At 38.9% G+C, this 15,428-nt stretch overlaps 1 protein-coding gene across 2 annotated transcripts; it reads left to right on the top strand.

Annotated features, from left to right (window-relative positions):
* Nucleotides 1-8,576: 8,576 nt before the first annotated feature.
* Nucleotides 8,577-14,699, top strand: sall1b (spalt-like transcription factor 1b). 2 transcript variants are annotated; one of them, XM_079449592.1, is made up of 3 exons: nt 8,577-8,823; nt 10,292-13,423; nt 13,643-14,699. In XM_079449592.1, the coding sequence occupies exons 1-3, from the start codon at nt 8,781-8,783 to the stop codon at nt 13,693-13,695; spliced, it is 3,228 nt and encodes a 1,075-aa protein (XP_079305718.1). In that variant the 5' UTR covers nt 8,577-8,780; the 3' UTR covers nt 13,696-14,699. The 2 variants fall into 2 exon arrangements, with proteins under 2 accessions (XP_079305718.1, XP_079305717.1); XM_079449591.1 differs by having other exon boundaries at nt 10,292-13,485; nt 13,643-14,697.
* Nucleotides 14,700-15,428: the final 729 nt, after the last annotated feature.

Consider the following 15,428-nt stretch of genomic DNA (forward strand, 5'->3'; position numbering starts at 1 on the left):
CATTTTTGTGTGACATTTCCAAAAGTTGGGGTTGATATTCTTACATACGGTTCATTTTGGAGACAGAAGATCAAGTCAAGTGTCTCATTAAAAAAAATGTCACCTAAATGTCAATATTTAATGAGACAATAACAATTGTTAATTTAAAGAAGATGCGTGAAACACTGCTCAATCTTTAATTTAAGCAGGTGAAAGAACCAATGAAAAGTTCTTACCAGGAATAATCAGGCACGTGAGACAGCAGCTCTTGAATGAACATGTTGTTGATTTATGGTGTATTACACTTCATTGTCGTACTGACTGTACAGTATATGGGGTATGTTGTAAAATATCTCAGTCATCACTGGGAATTCATACACAATCTGTTATGAGTAATTATACATCAAGTGGCTGAATATGCTTGCTGAAGGACACCTGTGTTGATCTCTTTATTGTTGAAATGATTCAGAGCTGCTGGGAAACACTGTGTGTGTGTGTGTGTGTGTGTCAGCGCTTCTGTTTTAACTGAGAGTCAATGAAAGACGGCCATAGCCGAGGGCGTGAGTCACCGTCTGAAATATGACTACACGCTGCTCTTATTCACAGCGTGTGTGTCAGCCTATGTTATAAAACATTTAGGCCGTTTCCCAATTCCAAGAACACAAAGAACGGACTTGGTCTGCCCCGGAAGAACGAATTTGGATGGATGCGCCGCAGTGACTTCTGGGACTTCAAGTGAATTCCGCAGGCGTGCAAGACTTCATGATGCATCCTTGATATCGAGAACACATCAGGCTACTTCCAAGTGTTCTCTATTCTTGTGTTCTTGAATATTGCGAGAATGCGAGGACACACAGCTGAAGAGTGTAAATTGAGAAACGGACTTAATCAAGTGTTTTTAAGTATAAAGCATACCGAATCATGTTGAAACAAAGAACTAGATTAATTTAATTTAACAAACCCTAACCTAGAGGAAAATACTATTGCAGAGAAAGTATGAAACAAATGCAGATTTTGAAGAGGTCAAATAATCTGGATTTGGGAAAACCTCATGAGAAATTAGTTCATATTGAAAACATGAATAATATTATCTTCTGATTGGAGACTTGGTAAATCTGGACTCAGTTTGTGAAACAGTCTTCTGAAACTCAAATGGAGACTCCAAAAGTTCCCCTTTGCTTTCCATTCAATGGGTGTCTAAACAACGAATATATTTAAGGGGTGATTCGCCGAAAATACGTGTTTTTCTTTGTCTTTGGTGTGTTATAAGTTGCCCATGCATGTATTAGACACGTCAAATTGCAGAAATGTAAATGTCGGAACAAAAGACGTATTTTATCTAGAAGCGAATGCTCACCCAGACCTGACTGAAACACTTCGTGTAACCACACCCCGGCGACTCTACGTCAGTTCGTAACACGATTTGACTAAGACTGCCCCAATCTAAACGCAAGAAAGGTGGGCGGTCTTGTAAATCTCATTGTACCGGTCCGTCGCCGGCGCAGCCATATCGTGGAGATGATGTGTGTTTCGTTGTGAACACTGGTTGATCAAGAAGGGCCGAATCACTCGTGGTATTTATTAGGTTTCCATTCCCTGCTGTAATGCAAGCTTGTTTCTATCTCACACAAACTCTGTATGATGTATGGTTGTTTTTTATAGTTAATTACTCTTAACCAATCCTTTACATCCTGCTCGAGTCACGCTGGCAAAGTTGTATCAGCTTGATCTTAATTTTCCGGATCAGATTTGGGCTCGAATTGATAAGGATCGGTGCCATTTATCAGTAGTCAGTAGTGGATCAGTTGGAACCTGATGTTTCGAATATGGTAAGAGGCATTACATTTCCGTGCAGTATTTGACCAATCACTACTTGTCATTTGAAATTACTGTATATGTACTTCTTTCTTCTGCAGAACACATAAGAAGATATTTTGAGATATGTCGGTATCAAAGCCGTTGGTCACCATTGACTTGCATTTGTTGTGTGTCTATACAATAGAAGTCAATGGGGACCAATGGTGTTACCAACATTTTTCAAAATATCTTATATCTTAAATAAAAACACAAATATGCTTGTAGGAATATGTAATGTCGTTTTAACTAAAAAACATTCACACATTGATAAAATGCTCACAAGGAAATGTAGTGGTATTTGTCTGCGGTGACTAGTGGACTTTCAGCATAAAGTATGGACATTACAGCCCATAATAAGAGACATCCGGAGACATGCCATTATGTCCAATCTGTGACACTCCCTCTTGTTATTATTAGTGTTATTTCTCTGCTTTATTTGTCACAGATCAAAGTGTTGAGTCATACACATGCATGCTCCAATCATTGTAGTCCAGCTGTGCTTTATCACATTATTGAAAAGTTGTCATTATGTTATAAACTTACTACTCATGATTATTAGTCAACCTTGCACAGTGAACTCTAAAGCATCGCATTAACTTTAAAATCTTACTTATTGCTTATAAAGCCCCACATGGTTTAGCTCCTCACTACTTAAGTGAACTTCTCTGGTATTACAGTCCTTCACGTGCACTACGCTCTCAGGCGTCAGGTCAGTTGGTAATACCTAGAATTTCAAAATCAAGTGCAGGCGGCAGATCCTTTTCCTATCTAGCGCCTAAACTTTGGAACAGTCTTCCCTGCACTGTCCGGGAGGCAGACACACTCTGTCAGTTTAAATCTAGACTAAAGACGCATCTTTTTAATCTTGCATACACTACACTATCATAATATAAATATTCCGAAGGTTTAAGTTGCACTAGTTAGATCAACCAGAACCAGGAACACTTCCAATAACAACTGATGCATTTGTTGCATCAAAGAGTGCAGAACAGTACTCTACTCTCAGCCAGTCTTGTCTCTTTGTTCCAAGGTTACCAGAGCAGGCAGGACAAAGTCCATGCCCAGACCTGACAAAAGCTGTGATAATAGAGCTGGATAAAGGACACGGCGACTACAAAATTTCAGCCGCTATTCGATTATTAATGATAATCTTAAATCAATTTTATTTTCTGCCTTGTTATGCAAGCAGTCGAGATTGTGCAGAGGCTGCATCTTTCATCAGAGGGGATCTGGAATCCCCTGGTTAGGCCTGGTTTCCCTCTGAGTTTTTTTCTCCTCCAATGGAGTTTTGGGTTCCTAGCCACTGTTTGCATACTGTTTTGCACTGGTGGGGCTGCTAGAATTTTTTTTAAGTTTTATTTAATTAACACGGCATATAGGAATTTATTGTCAGTCTGATATTGACTTGCATAACCTTCTATGTTTTGCTTATAGTCAATATGTTTTCTTGTACAGCTGCTTTGTAACAATGAAATCTGTTGAAATGAATCTGTTTGTTTTGTTGGTGTTTTTTACAAGTGCAGATCATACTTTCTGTTTTTTTAAATACAATATTGAGTAGATGAATAAACATAAATGTGTTTCTTTAATGAAATCACTGAGGTGTTTTGATGTAATCCGTTGACAAGCTGATGAAGTTGATATTTCTGAAGAACTATTAATTCTGTCACTTACAGACCTGTCAATCTTCTAACTCGCACTTTACCCCAGACAGCTTTAGGGTCTAGATTTAGCACACATTGATGTCCAGCCTGCCAAACACAGCTGACACGTCATAAATATGCGCTATACGTTTATGTAGATGTCAAACACTGCTCTGTCAGGATGGCTGCATGAAACATTTTCAATATGTGTTCTCGTAAAAACTAAAATAAGCAAACTCGCAGGAAGACTTTCATTTATATACAAGGCCGTCTATAAAAACATTTTCATGGAAAATGTGTCCTTTATCAAACTTGAAAAGACGCCTGTTGGTAAGTAACTACCTCGGAGCAATACAAAGGAGCCAAGAAGGAAAAGCTATTTTATATACGAGTTGTAATTTATGTTTGTTTCATATCATCTCGTCTTAGATGTCGAGACAACAGCAGGAGTATACGAAACAATAAAACAAATAATATCAGTCTATGAATATGATGAGAACGTATAAGATTTCTGTGTTATGAAAGGCAAATCACAATTAACGAAATTGATTTTTTTCTGGAGACATTACTGAAAAGGAGAGCTCACGATCAAATCTTCATAGGAAGAGTTCATTTGCATAACAGATTGCTCCGTATTTCAAAAGGTTTACAAATCAAGCTTTTAATTGTGATTTTGGTTTTATTCTGTTAGTTAGCTGTACTTATTTCTGAGTACCCAACTGCAGTTTGATTGTTTGGTTGATTGAAATTGGAATGCAAACAAACTCTTTATATACAGAACAAATAACAGAACATTGGACAGGAATGTTTCCTCTATATTCTTTACCTTGAGGAGAATGAAGTATTTCACTCTTGTCCTTTCAACATAGTGGAAATTACAATGATTACATCTGTCGTCTGATGCATTGGCTGTCTGAGCTCAATCTACACAGGATATTGTTGAAGGCAGTTTACCCAGACCGAACACTGACAGACATCAATCAATAAATCTGAGACATCGAATATGGAAAGCACACATCAAGAAAGATTAAAAACATAAACATTTTCAAACGCAAACAAAAATCATTGTTACTAATTAAAGTTTTGGGCGTGTGGGTGTTATCAAAGATGGTGTCCAAGGGGGTGATGGGAAATGTAGTTTGTGGGGTTGAAGGTCCGGGGATCGAGAGCAGGTGAAACTGGGAAAGAGTGCTGGAGCAGGCGAGTGGGCATGGCCGGCTGGGGTAGTGAAGATGGAGGGAGTAGCCAGGAGTAAGTCTAGAGCAGGAGGAGCAGAATAATGACCCAGGACCACTCAGGAGGATGTCCCAGGGCAGAGTCGAGAGAGGGAGGAGCCATGGTGGAGAGCTGATTGACGACATCCTGGTGATAAGCGATGAAGAGGACCAGGGAGGAGTTCAGCCTGGTGGAGCCAGTGGGAAGATTGGCCACGGTGAAGACGAGGGAGGCAGGAGCTGAGGTGTAGCCGCTGGGTCGGAGGACCGAGGTGGAGTCTGGATCTAGTAGGCTGACGACGGAGATATGGGATACTCCATTTTTAGGGGTAGTTGGCGGTTGGAGATCCTGAGGTTCATCCTACCCAATGGCGCTGGCACGCTGAAGGTGAGCTGAGGGGTTTCCGAGTGCCAACAGATCCAGGGCTGACAAACTGGCTGACATAAGCAGAAGAGGCAGAGGGAGGGCAGGAGCTTCTTTGAGACTGGCGAAGGGGTGTTGGCTGCTGAGGAAGGGCTGGGCGGGGCCAGCGGGGGCATGGAAAAGCTAGACAGGACCAGCGGGGACGTGAAAATGCTGGGCGGGACCAGTGTGGACAATCATGGGTCTCAGGTGTGGGTGTAACCAAAGATGAGGTCCGTTGCAAGGGGGTAATGGGAAATGTAGTTCATGGGGTAAAAGGTCCTGGGATCGAGAGCAGGTGAAACAGGGAGAGTGTTGGAGCTGAGGAGGAGTCGTGGCCGGCAGACGAGAGGGGTTGTTACAAATATAACATTGGTGTGGAACATTAATTGGCAATAAAAAACATAATTTAGAATTGCTTTAAGTACAAAGCAATTAAAGTTTTTATAACAAAACATTGAAATTTATTAATTCCATAAATTGGACAAAATGAAGTCAATTTTGTCATTTATAGTTTCACTAGATCAGAAACACTATTCAAAAACACTATTTTACTTAAACATCTGGTTAATATCTTGATTTTATAATATAAGCCATGCATTATACATGCATCAGATCAGAAAGTGACATTACTTTGTATAGTGCTTTTCACAATACATATACAGCAGCTTTATAGAAAAATATATTGGTATTTGGTAAATGTCTAAAGGTGTACTCTCTTAAAAAGACTCTTTATTGCTGTATTGCATTTACATATATATAATTACACTCTCAAAAACAATCTTAAAAGTATTTAAAATATACAAGTATGAGTTTAGGAATGAATGATATATATGAATTAATATAATATAGTAATCTATACTAGGACCCATCCTTAGGACCCATCATACGGGCACACGGTTTCTCATAACACTGTTATGCTGATGACACCCAGATCTACATCTCGTTTCACCCAGACGATACCAATGTAGCAGTTCGCATAACAGCCTGCCTAGATGACATCTCAGCTTAGATGAAAGAGCATCACCTTCAGCTGAAACCGGCCAAGACAGAACTTCTCGTGTTTCCGGCACACCCCACGGTCCAACACGATCTCACCATCCAGCTTAGCAAGTCCCTCCGAATCAGCCAGGAACCTCGGAGTAATATTTGATGAACAGCTGTCCTTCAATGATCACATTGCAAAGACAACGCGATCATGCCGATATGCCTTATTTAACATTCGCGTTAGACCCTACCTCACTAAGCATGCAGCACAACTCCTTGTCCAGGCCCTGGTAATCTCAAGGTTGGACTACTGCAATGTTCTCCTTGCTGGTCTTCCTGCAAAGGCTATCAAACCACTTCAGCTGGTTCAAAACGCAGCAGCACCAACATCTTCCAACAGCCCAAAAGGGACCCCTTTTCATCTCTCTCCACTGGCTACCGGTTGAAGCCCGGATCAATTTCAAGTCACTGATGCTTGCCTACAGGACTTTCACTGGATCTGGACCAGAATACTTTCACACCCTACTACACTCAAGAACCCTGTGTTCAGCGGCGCCTTGTTATCCCTTCTCATAAATACATTTCCCGCTCATTCTCCTTCACTACTCCTTCCTGGTAGAACATTCTTCCCATGCTGTCCGGTCAACCACATCTCTCACAACCTTCAAAAAATGACTAACCCTCTTCTCTCAACTGGTAGTGGCCTAGCTTTTGATTAAACTAGTAACTTTGTACTATTGCTCTTTGTATGACATATCGCTCCCCGAACTTTGTAAGTCGCTTTGGATAAAAGCGTCTGCTAAATGACTAAATGTCAATGAAATGTAAATACTATGCATATGTTACCTGTATAGTTTGAATAATAAGAAAGTTAAAGGCCACTATTGTAATAAACGAAAAACATCCTGAGGGTTTTTGTGTAACACCGGCTCCGCCGACAACGCCCCCTACAACAGCGCTCTCTCACTTTCCGCACAGATCAAGCTCACCGGACTTCTGATTACAACTGCACCTATAACTCGTCAGCTCATTTGTTTGGACACTATTTAGGTTGTGCTTTTTGGTTCAGTCTTGGTTCGGTATTGATGTCGTTACCTGTTATGTTTGTTACCTGTTATGGATTTTACCCGTTTTGAAGGAATATACCAGAAGCCTGATTTTGGAGTTTATACATTTACTTTTTGAGAAATAACTTACCGGCTTTGACTTTTTGTTACTTATCTGCTTTTGGAGAGACATCCTTGACTTTTGCTTTATTAAATCCCACTTTTCTTATCCTGTTCGCCTGTGGTGTGTTCATCCGTCCGAGCCTGGCATGACAGATAGTAGTGAGAGAACCTCACCTGGGAAGTTCATCATGTAAGAAAAGTCTGAAAATATTGGTGTCAGACAGTGCTGGTTTTGTCAAAAAGTGTGTCATTTGTCCATACCAAGTCTGTTGCTAAGGACCCTAGGCCAAAGATAATAGCCGGTCCGCACAGCCCTTCATATAATGTACGGTAAAACATGACTCATACTACAGAGCACACCTGTTCACTTACACCACTCTCACACAAAACATAAATGACATATGTATTTATGTATTTGTGTGCCGCACGGAAGAACCATGAATCAAAAGATCAGGTTGACAGTAATAGTTATGTTCTTGCAACATCAAAGAGTGCAGAAAATTCCTCATGTATAAGGTAACCTGCTTTGGTCAACACATCACCGCAACACAAGCTGCCGAGAAAAATAACTTGTTTACATCGTGGTGCCATTTAATAAAACTATGCGAAATATATCATTAGATTCATTGAGGTAGTGTGTATCATTGTCTTTTAATGCATTTGACTGTGACTGTGCCTTTGACCGTGCAGTACACAGTCATTTTTTTGTGCCTGTGTGTTGAACAGTCAGGGAAAAAAATAATGAATGTTTGCGCTTCCAACCAATGTCACAACATGCTAAAAATAATTGACACCATTTGAACTGCACTAAATGCTTTTTTTCTTTTATTTCTGTCCATTTTAAAATGTTGTTATTATTATTTTTTACAGAAAACAGTTAAGCCGTCCACTCCACAGTTTAGCTGCTCATGCCACCTAAACTAAAATAAAACAGTGTATTTAAAGTTAAAGTCTACAACAACATAATAGCTGCATTGTATGCCACTGTAAAAAAAATCAAGGTTTTTAAAGTTATCTAGAAATGTATTTCTGTAAATTCTCTTCACAAAACATGTACAGCTTGTGATCATAACTGAAGTACAAAATTGGTCAATAGCAATTTCAATGTGGTCATGTGTAAAACATTCATCCTCCACATTTCCAGCCACTGATTCATTCGTTGCCCGTCTCTTTATGAACCCAGGCCCCTCCTCTTTACAGCATCCCAACGACTGAAACCCTCGAGAGGCGGATCAAAAAACACGTTGGCCAATAGAAGTGCATGTGGGCGGGGCACTGAATCTCCCGGTGAGCGTCCTCGTGGATTTGTCACGTAAATTGTGGTAATGAATGAAATGTGGATATCGACACGTATGTGAAGAATGTGCGGCATTACTCGTCTAATGTGATCATCATAAACTTCATTTCTGCAGACGTATTATTTGTCAGTCATGATAAACGAGTAACTTTTTGACACGGATGGATGTGGTTTTGAAACTTGTCATGAGTGGATATTCCTGAGGAGATCAACAGATTGTTTCCTTTCAGTATGTCCCGGAGGAAACAAGCAAAACCGCAGTATGTCCTCACCGGTACGTTTTACCAAAACTTTCTTCTGCAGTTTGACCGTAAAACGCGAACAAGTTTGTGTATTTAAGGTTAAATAACGGGGATATCACTTTCTGTATTACCATATTATAAATCTGAGAGTAAATATCTGTCGACGGGATTAGAATGTAATTATTTAATAAACATGGTTTTACTTTACCTGTATTTGTAGTTTTCAATTGAATTGACTATGATCTCACTACAGGAACCATATATATATACTGTTTATGGTAAAACTACACTTCAAAAATACAAATGAGTATTATGAGTACTTTTATTATAGTAGAACCACGGTTCATATTTCTAAAGGATAGCAGACCTCGGCATGTTGAATTAGAGTTGCATCCCTAAACCCCAATTGTGAATATATTATAGGCTATTGTTTGCAGTTTTGTGAAGGATGTATTTGTGTTGGTGTTTTGGCGTGTAATGTTTTATTACCTAAACGTCTACAGATAGATACTGTGAACAGTTTTTAATCCAGTCAAAAGTTTGATCATGTTTTTCCTTCTCCTAAAATCCTTACAAGGCTAAATTTACATTTATAAATTGTATCTTCATATTAAGATTATTTTCTGTAGGAAACATTTTTTTCCTTTAATGTAATGAGGCAGTCAACAAGTGTCCAGCGTTCACAATTCCCTCCTGTTTGCTTGGTTGAGAGAAGTGTGCAGAGCTGTACTGGAGGAAAGAAATGACTACTTTAAAGACACTTAAATATAAGAGCTTTGTTTAGCATTCCTATGGTCACTACATAGTTCCCTTGTTTTCATGCATATACATTTTTGGTGGTAAAATCTATTGTTTTAAAAAGTATAATCCTTAAATCCCGCTGTTAACGATAAAACAACAAAATACAATATGCATATGCATATAGTGGCCATTCCAGTCCAGTGTCCAGAAAATCTCATTCATTTTCAACAGCAATGAGGTTATCACATAAAAAATATTTAAAATTTTTCCTTAATAGCATATATACATATTACTGTTATTGCTTAAATGTGAATATGAAGAGCACCTTTTCTGTTTTTCTCCAGTTGTCATTTTCTGTTTATAAATGCAAATATAATCGATATTTTTATTTTGAAATTTGGGAGAAATATTGTAACTGTATTAGTTCATGAAATAAAACAATAATAAGAATAATTACTACTATAATAAATTGTAAATTAAAAAAATGAAAAAGGTCTTTGAAATGGTCTCTTAATATGTTACCCTTCTGCATTGTATCACTAAACATCTGGACTAAATTTTAAATCAAATTAAAATACTGAATTTGAGAACAAAAACAAATGTATTATTTAGAAGTCCATTTATGCTACAGTATTATGTTTAGTAACTATTGTGACATCTGTGGAGATGCTTACTTGTTTTACTTCTGCCTAAAGTTACAATGTTTTGTCTAATTTCTATTAAAATGTATCTTTTTGTTCATTTGTTTTTTAAATGTAGATATAACGATGGACAACTTCTCAACTCCAATGTGTGACATCCATATCTGTGAACAATGCTGTGCTGAATTTGTCAATATAACAGACTTTCACCAACATAAGAAAAACTGTTTAAAAGATCAATTGTTTCTGTTAGTAACTGCAAATGAAAGCCCAGCTTCTCCACCTTCTACCCTCACATGTTCATCACCCTTCAGATCTGAGGAGCCCTTGGGTGGTATGACAAAAAACAACAATACAAAGGAACCTGGTGAACTTTTAAAGGATGAAACATCAGTAGAAACGGACAAATCCTTAAATACGTTTGATGACATCACTTATGAAACTGCCAAAATCTCCAGTCCACATCACGATAATGGAATGGATGCAGTCCTACCTCAAGAGAACTGTTTACTTGAGTTATGTAAATTATCTGTCATTAATAGCAATGTTTTCATTGAAACCCTAGAGAATACCAAAGTTGCCGTGGCTCAGTTTTCACAGAAAAGTAGTCCAAATACAAGGAACGCTAGCAGCAGCAAATCTACCGCCTCTGGTTTGATCGAGCAGTTGTTAGATCTACAGCAACAACAGATGCAGCAACTCAAACTAATTGAAGAAATTCAACGGCAGACATTGCTTTTAGCAGACCAAAATACTGATACACCTGTGGCCAGTTCACTGATAAAACTCAGTTCAAGTGTATCTGAACAATTAGCAGCAACTGCTGAGCTAGCAGAAAACCTAGCAAGCCAGTCTGCCAATGCTAAACAGTCTAAACATATTTCACAGACCATCCAAAATGACTCTTGGAGTGATAAAGAAAACTCCCAAGTTACTGACCAGAACAGAGGCAACTCTATGTCCTTAAAAGTCAGCGGTGATATATGTAGTAACCAATCTTTGCACAACAACAGAGTTACTGATAAAGTTAGCCTAACAAATTTTAAAGAGCAATCCACAGCACATCCTTTGATTACTGATGGGATTTTAAACCAACTTGAATTGCTTCATAAACAAAACAATGCCTTGCCGAGTATAAGTTCAATAGTTGAGGACTTGAATGCTTTGACTGCATTAGCTCAGCAGAGGAAAGGCAAACCACTCAATGTGCCATTATTTAACCAGAATAGGCCATCTGAAGATTGTACACTCAAACACAAATGCAGGTTCTGTGCCAAAGTATTTGGAAGCGATAGCGCTTTGCAGATACATCTGAGGTCTCACACCGGAGAGCGACCTTACAAATGCAACATATGTGGAAATCGATTTTCCACACGTGGAAATCTTAAAGTCCACTTCCAGCGTCATAAAGAGCAGTATCCTAGAATACAGATGAATCCTTATCCAGTTCCAGAGCACTTGGATAACATCCCAACTAGCACAGGTATCCCATATGGCATGTCTTTGCCTCCTGAGAAGCCTGTCCCTATGTTGCTGGATAATAAACCTTTAGCAGGTAACTCAATTGGCTATATACTTCCATTATCTTTGTCAAGTCTTCCAACCATTAAAAAAGAGGAGGACGTGGTATCAATATGCAAACCTCAAAGTCCTTTCAGTGTCAGTGAGGTCTGTGAGAAACGTACTGGGCATCAAGATGGTTCTAGCAATAACCCTTCTTTAATTTCAAAAGAGAAATTTCAGGAGGTCACCCCAGCATTGAGCCTTGGCAATTTTGTAAGTTTTTCAAGAGAAGGTTCAATAAACCACAATGTTACCAAAACAATGGATTCAAAATTAACAACTGAGTTAAAACTGGAGCAGCTTGAATCCAAATTTCTTTTTGGAAGACTGCCTGATCTCACAGGAAGCTCAGAGACTTCGAAGCTGGAGTACCTGGTAGAGAACATTGATAAGAAATCCTCTGATCCCAATGAGTGTGTCATCTGCCATCGCGTTCTTAGTTGTCAAAGTGCCCTCAAAATGCACTACCGCACACATACCGGAGAGAGGCCATTCAAATGTAGAGTGTGTGGACGGGCTTTTACTACCAAGGGCAATCTGAAGACACACTACGGTATACATCGATCCATGCCACCCCTTAGAATACAGCACTCCTGTCCGATATGCCAAGATAAGTTCACAAATGCAGTTGTCCTACAGCAGCATATTCACATGCATATGGGTGGTCACATCCCGAATTTTCCACTTGACGATAACCACCCTTACTCTATGGACCAGTACACCGACCTACCAGATAAAAAGAACTCAAGAGTTGATAACTCTACTGACTACATGGAGGTTGTCGAAGGTGTTTCGGATTGTAAAAACCCAGACACATTCCCAGACAGTATAAGGTCATCTTCTTCTTCTTCTTGTTCAGAGTTTGCCAGAGCAACTGGACCAGAGTGTCAGAGTTCAAATGTGGATGCCAAGTTTACTGTGCAGAATGGATTAATGCATGGAGACTTCCTAACCCAGAAATCGTCTTCATTAAATCTGGACTGTCAGAGAAATTATTCAGGAAACACGGATGGAGCACACAACTGTAAGCCCCCTTCTTCCAACAGCTCTACTTCTGAATTACATGAGTACTCCACATCTGAAAGACACCAGACAACTTCGTCTGCTGAGTCGCATAGTTTAAGTCTTTCACATCTTAACCTTCGGTTACTAGATGGGACCTCTAGATACATCTCAAAAGACAGCATGTCCATGATTCTTTCCAGCAGCGAGAGGGAAAACCTTAAAAGTAATGTTTGCGATATTTGCAACAAGACGTTTGCCTGTCAAAGTGCTCTGGAGATCCACTACCGGAGTCACACCAAAGAACGGCCGTTCATCTGTAATGCATGCAATAGAGGGTTCTCAACCAAAGGAAACCTCAAGCAACACATGCTCACCCATCAGATGCAAGATTTACCTTCACAGTTGTTTGAGTCAGCAATTTTTGCACCAAACCAGTTTCGGACTTCAACAGAACCGATCATGTGTTCAAAAATAGTCGACCGCAATGGCTTCATTAAGAAATACCCTAAAGATTCCACAGCAGGTGTAGTTAGCCCCTCTGTTTCCACATTACCCACACTCTCCACAGCAACTTTAACAGCAGCACCACTTCGGCGATCAGCTAAACAGCACTTCTGCCACACATGTGGGAAGACCTTCTCTTCCTCGAGTGCACTGCAGATTCACGAGAGAACCCACACTGGTGAGAAACCATTTGCCTGCAATATATGTGGACGTGCATTTACCACTAAAGGAAATTTGAAGGTAAAGCAGTGAAAAGTGGTAAAAGGATTACAAACTTTGTTTGTAGTTCTTTAGGTGTTTCAAATCGCCTTTTAGTATTTGATTGGTTAATTTAAACAATTATATCTTCTCGGATGCTTGTTGACTAAGTACCTGCACTTTTTTCTTGTCCACCCAGGTTCATATGGGAACTCACATGTGGAGCAGCTCTCCAGCCAGACGAGGTCATAGGCTATCTGTTGATGGTCCGTTTATTAGATCTAATCCTGATAGATTTCAAGACACTCCCCCAGAAGATGTTGTGGGTCGAGGGAATAGTCAGGACTCCATAAGTCTATGGAGTCACCTTGCCTCTCTCACTAGTGGTTTGGCCATAAGAGCAAATGAGTTACCTGTCATACAAAATGGTGCCATAAGTCACTTGTCTGCCGGACACGTGGAAAGCTTAGAAAAATTTCAGCTCCACCGAGCTTTTACTTTGGCTTTTCCTTAATTTTCAATTCAAGTTGGATCAAGACATTCTTTTTGGGATACAAAATGATGCAATTTCCTGGGTGTTTGCTTTAGGTTTTTTCATACAATAGATATTGTATAGTGACAGTAGAAAATTATTATGCTGTGTAATATTGTTTGATGTAGTGTAAGTTGTATTGATTTTACGGTATTACAGCTGCAATCTGTAACTTTTGCCTCTCTATCACCATCTCTGTTTGAAACATAAAATCGCAGGTTATTTTGTGGACTTATCTTTAAATGTGTTAAAAACAAATTACATTTCCCACAGAATCCCGACCTGTCTGCTCGAAGTTTTATTCTTTATTATAAGCTCACCATTGTAAAGAAGGGGCTTGTTAGGAGACAGCATTTTTGAATTGTTCTTAATCAAAGAGTTACAAATTGCAGCTTTAGATCTGCGTAGGATTTTTTTAGTATTTTGGAAAGCTATTGTTATTGTGTAGCAACAGTCTTTCATTTGGAAATGAAGTACTTTTTGAACATGGAAGTATACATCTTTTGCTAAACCTTTGGTTTGCTTAAGGAACATTTTGACAATTTATATCAATTATTATTAAGAATACATTTGTGCGTTGTTGTAGGCTACTTATTTACAATGTAAAACAGTAATTGTGAACACTAAACCATAGTATTTATTTCTACATGTTGTAAACATACTCATGATGTTATTTCATGCTGTAGCATCATGTCATATATAAATATGCAATTTCAAGTTCTCCAAGCATTTTTTGTTTGTTTTTATTTGACTGAGTGGTTTAATTTATGTATCATTACATTTGGCCACAATGCACAACATCTTCTCGTTCCGTTTAAATACAATTAATGGAAATTTGCATTTGGATCTACTGAATATAATGTAAGTTGTACCATATGAGTGTATAGACCTGCTCAAAGAAGCACTGGTCTCCTTTTTCAACTAATTACCATCAACAAAGAAATGATTCTTGTCCACTTCCACATGAGTAGAATTCATGTCCTTTCTCTACTGATAAAAATCTAGGTCACCTTGTCCCCTACATTTACATTTCAATAAATTTAACAATAATAAGACATTGTGTTAATACGCAAAGATCTTTGCCAATGGAAGATGATACTTCTACGACCTAACAGAATAATAGAGACCATTCATCGAGCAGGTACGACCACACGTCTGTAAACCGCACAGACAGATGGTCAGTAACGGTTTGGCGTTTGCTGTCTGGACTCCTGATATATCTGTTTCATTGGTGATAAAATGCTTTATTGTCCAGTTGTAAATGCTGCTGTCATTATTACTTTGTACATGTTTTAAACATAGTTGCTCTAATTATTCTGTATTTTTCATCTGTCAACCCTAATGAGTAATGGTTCTACCTGTCAATTTTGGAGAAGAAAACACTCAAAACTGTTTTACCCTTCCTCATCTGACTTCAAACCTACCATATTTCCGTATATGTAGAGTATACATA

Source organism: Barbatula barbatula, assembly GCF_947034865.1.
Source record: "Barbatula barbatula genome assembly, chromosome: 25".
Taxonomy (NCBI): domain Eukaryota; kingdom Metazoa; phylum Chordata; class Actinopteri; order Cypriniformes; family Nemacheilidae; genus Barbatula; species Barbatula barbatula.